This window comes from Oratosquilla oratoria, chromosome 13 (assembly GCF_046742065.1).
Source record: "Oratosquilla oratoria isolate Oo_2021 chromosome 13, ASM4674206v1, whole genome shotgun sequence".
NCBI lineage: Eukaryota > Metazoa > Arthropoda > Malacostraca > Stomatopoda > Squillidae > Oratosquilla > Oratosquilla oratoria.
Window position 1 is genome coordinate 39,246,852 of NC_134789.1, and position 5,000 is coordinate 39,251,851.

Here is a 5,000-nt window from a genome sequence, read left to right on the forward strand (position 1 = left end):
TTATTATTATTATTATTATTATTATTATTATTATTATTATAATTATTATTATTATTATTATTATTATTATTATCATTATTATTATTATTATTATTATTATTATTATTATTATTATTATTATTATTATTATTATCATTATCATTATTATCATCATTCTTCTTTTTTTTCTTATACTTCATCATCTTCTTTTTCTTCTTCTTCTTCTTCTTGTTCTTCTTCTTCTTTTCCTTCTTCTTTTTCTTCTCTTTTTCTTTCTTTTCTTCTTCTTCTTTTTCTTCTTCTTCTTCTTCTTCTTCTTGTCATTATTCTCATTATTATTATCATTGTTACTATTGTCATTATTAATTATAATGACTATTATTTTGATCGTTACGGTGACATAATCATTAATGTAATTGCATCATCATATCATCATTTCATGTTTAATAGTAACAATTTGATTAAGTCGGCCTTTGAAGACAAAGAAGCCTCGAACGGAGACAATATGAGCTTTTGATTTACTGACGTCACAAAGAGCAACATTCTCTTTGTGACGACACGTCAGGAAATTAATTGTTCTTTTTCATCTGGCCTCATTATGAACCCAAAGGTCTCCTGCTGATCTTCACGCCTTGGCGAGGAAATGCCATTCACTGCAGCTCATATCTCCATCTAGAATTTCATTTCCATCGAATAAACTCGTTAAGGTTAATTCCAGACAGTTATATCCGGCTGAGGGATAACACCGTTCCAGGGGAATTAACAGTCTCAGGGATCACGTGTTGGACTCGTGATCGATAGCTGTTACCCCACCGGGTAATTGCCAGATGCATCGGCACTGATTTGACACGTGTGTGTGTGTGTGTGTGTGTGTGTGTGTGTGTGTGTGTGTGTGTGTGTGTGTGTGTGTGTGTGTGTGTGTGTGTGTGTGTGTGTGTGTGTGTGTGTGTGTGTGTGTGTGTGTGTGTGTGTGTGTGTGTGTGTGTGTGTGTGTGTGTGTGTGTGTGTGTGTGTGTGTGTGTGTGTGTGTGTGTGTGTGTGTGATTTAACATTACCTTGAATCACATGTTAGACTCGTAATCGACAGCTATTACCATTCCGGGTGAGAGTTCAGGGCCCATACATACAATAGACCAATCTATGGACAATGATGTGAACTTATACTTACACCCCTGCTCAAAGGAGTAGTAACGACTTGTAGTGGGAACGAAGTTTCAAGCTTCAAGGAGGGCTTGAACTCCCTTGTGTTTAGTCAAGATGCTAGCTACCACCTCAGCAAGCCTTGTTATGTAGAATGGTACAGAAGGTTCAGAGGGTTTAAGCACAATGAGTGTTAAAGCAAACAAAACATATGGGTCCATTGCCCCCTAAAAAAAAAAAAAAAAAAAAAAGAGAGAGAGAGAGAGAGAGAGAGAGAGAGAGAGAGAGAGAGATAGGGATCTTTACGAGGAAAAGCTAATGGGCATCAAAACAAACACTGGACGTTGCTAAAAGTTTGGCAAGCCTGGTAGTGAGATTCCAGAGCACAATTTTGACAAGGGAACGGCCTTGTAAACAAACTGCAGATAAAAACAAACGAAGATACGAGGTCAAAACCGTTCCTGTCTACTTTTCATATTTCCCTGTAAATCGCAAAGGGAATCGTTTGGAAAAGAGTACAAAGATACTCTTCTTGCCGATTGTACAATAGGATAAGGAAATAAATCTTCCTCAGATTTGGCAGTTGAATATAGATATTGGCCCAAGGCTATCTGTGCAGCATAAGTTGCTATGCATTAGTTTTAGTTAGAAAAAAAGAGAGAGAGAGAGAGAGAGAGAGAGAGAGAGAGAGAGAGAGAGAGAGAGAGAGAGAGAGAGAGAGAGAGAGAGAGAGAGAGAGAGAGAGAGAGAGAGAGAGAGAGAGAGAGAGAGAGAGAGAGAGAGAGAGAGAGAGAGAGAGAGAGAGAGAGAGAGAGAGAGAGAGAGAGAGAGAGAGAGAGCAGAGAACAAGAAATATTGTCGAAGCTTTTGGATCAAATTAATGAAAACGTAGTTTTTGTTGCCTTATAGCAAAAGTGATTTTGTTTACGGAATTACATCACTGTAAAAATACATAATTAGATAATCAAACAGGCGAACAAACAAACCAATAAATAAAAGAATAAAGGAATAAATTCATAAATGACTACATCTCTGTATGAATATATGAATACATGAATACGAAAATATATGAATGCATGAATACATGAGTAAATGATTAAGTAAATAATGAATCATCATCAATCAATATATGAATGAAATAATTAAAAGATAAATCAGAAGAAGTGAAAAAATAATATATAATAAATGATAATAAAAACAATAAAATAGTAAAGATATATATATATGAAAATAATAAAGAATAAAAGAATAAAAGAATAAAACAATGAAATATAAAAATACACAAAAATAACACAAAAAAATAAAATGATAAATAGAAAAATTAATAAAATAATAAAATAACAAAATATAAGAAATAGTAAAATGATAAAACAATTATACAATAAAATAATAAAAGATAGATAATAGAATAGTAAATTAAGAAAATAAATAAAATATCTAAGAATAACAGTAAAATAATGAATTAATAAAAGAATAAACAATATGATATAGAATAATAAAAATATGAAATAACAAAAATATTAAACAACTGAATTAATGGAATAATGAAATAATGAAATAATGATGTAATAAAGTAATAAAAATAATAAAATAATAAAATAATGAAATAATAAAAAAAATAAAAAAGTAATGAAATAATAAAATGATAAAATAATAAAACAACATAATAATTAAATAATTAAATAATGAAATAAAAAACAATAGAATATGAAAATACTAAAACAATGAAATGATAAAATAACAAAGTAATAAAATAACAAAGTAATGAAATAATAAGATAATGAAATAATAATAAAATAACAAAATAAAATAAAATAATATTATAAAATGAAATAAAATCATAAAACAATAAAATAATTAAGTAGTTAGATAATGAAATATTGAATTGGTAAAATAATGAAATGATAAAATAGTAAAATAATGAAATAATAAAAGATAATAAAATAACGAAATAATAAAATAATCACTTTTCATCCTTATTCTTTCCTTCATCTTCCCTCTATCTCTCTGTTCATCCTTGCTCTCTTCTTCCATTCCTCTCTCTCTCTCTCTCTCTCTCTCTCTCTCTCTCTCTCTCTCTCTCTCTCTCTCTCTCTCTCTCTCTCTCTCTCTCTCTCTCTCTCTCTCTCTCTCTCTCTCTCTCTCTCTCTCTCTCTCTCTCTCTCTCTCTCTCTCTCTCTCTCTCTCTCTCTCTCTCTCTCTACCTCTCTCTCTTTGTCTCTATCTCTCTCTCTGTGTCTATCTCTATCTCTCTCTCTCTCTGTCTCTCTCTCTCTCTCTTTTTCTCTCTCTCTCTCTCTTTTTTTTCTCTCTCTCTCTCTCTTTTTTCTCTCTCTCTACCTCTCTATATATCTACCTCTCTATCTACCTATCTATCTATCTATTTATCTATCTATCTATCTATCTATCTATCTATCTATCTATCTATCTATCTATCTATCTATCTATTTCTCTCTCTCTCTCTCTCTCTCTCTCTACCTCCTTTCCTCTTCCATTCCTCTCCTTTTCCTATTTCTGTTCTCCCTACCCCCTCTCTTCCTCCTTCATTTCTCCCTCCCTCCAACCTCCCTCCTCCCTTCCCTCCTCTTTCCCTACCTGCCTGCTCTCCTTTACTCTCTTTCTCTCACTCTCTAACAATCGCTCTCTCTCTCTCTCCCTCCATCCACCGCGCTATCTTGCCCCCACCCCCCCGGATCGAGAAAACTTTCCCCGGACGCCCTAAACTTTGCCTAAACAGAAGGAATCTCAACTTTCAAATTCCCTTCCACTAGAATCAATACAGAAAAAAAAAAAAAAATAGCTCACTTTCTCGAGGTAGGTGTCTGGTGGGGGGAGTAGAATCAATACAGATGCCAGATTAAAAAAAAAAAGTTACAAAATTATATCAAAATTATTTTAGGTTTGTATAAACTTGAAAAATTTATTACAATTTTTTTCTTTATTATAATTTTGTAATTTCAGACTCTGTTCACAGTGGTTCCCTTAGAGCCCTCTCCGGATTCCTCTTTTTTTTCTCAATGTATATTATGTCACACTTTGTACGATTTCTTTATACCTTTGAAGATGTCTTAATAGACGAATGCGTTTGGTCAAATATTTTTCCATTTTCCTAGTGATTTCGGAATATATATATATATATATGTATATATATATATATATATACATATATATGTACATACATACACATATATATGTATATATACATAAATATGTATACATATATATATATACATATATGCATATATGTATATATATGCATATATGTATATATATATACATAAAAAAATGCATATATATATATATATATATATATATATATACATATATATGTATGTGTGTATGTATATAATTGGATATAAAGTGTACACAGAATAACCAGAAAGAGAATAGTGAAAATAAGTGTAATGTTCATTTTATTTATTTATGTTATTTGTTTATTTTTCTGAACACCCTGTATTCCTTGAAACCCTTCCCCCCCTTGACCTCGACTAGAAATCGTACATACGTGGCACAGGAAGAGTGTGGTACCAGAAGATAGGAGTGCCTCTCGGCGCCCCCACCACCACGCAGGTGACGTTGATGTCACTCCCCGCCCTCAGGAAACGCTCCGCAGTTCCGCCGATCTCAGCTCGAGGTTCTGCAGAAGGAGACAACGAGATGAGGATGACCTTTTTTCATATATACATTTTTTAATTTTGTTGTCAAAAACCGGCGAGGTCATAGGGATGATAAAGGAGGATATATTTAAGATGGGCAGTAGAAATGAGGGAGATTCTTATTCTGTATATCTTCCTGAAAATGGGAACCAATTTCATCCCACGGTTCTTTAAACTACTGGTTCACTCATGAAAATATTCCTATGAATGTATCTTAAGGTAAAA

At 32.5% G+C, this 5,000-nt stretch overlaps 1 protein-coding gene across 2 annotated transcripts in view; it reads right to left on the bottom strand.

Annotated features, from left to right (window-relative positions):
• The window catches only part of LOC143032392 (uncharacterized), a 587,435-nt gene that overhangs the window by 7,846 nt on the left and 574,589 nt on the right, over positions 1 to 5,000 (bottom strand). For both annotated transcript variants that reach the window (XM_076197094.1, XM_076197093.1), the window contains one exon: positions 4,625 to 4,756. In XM_076197094.1, coding sequence (XP_076053209.1) covers positions 4,625 to 4,756 — 132 coding nt within the window. The remainder of the gene's footprint in view (positions 1 to 4,624; positions 4,757 to 5,000) is intronic.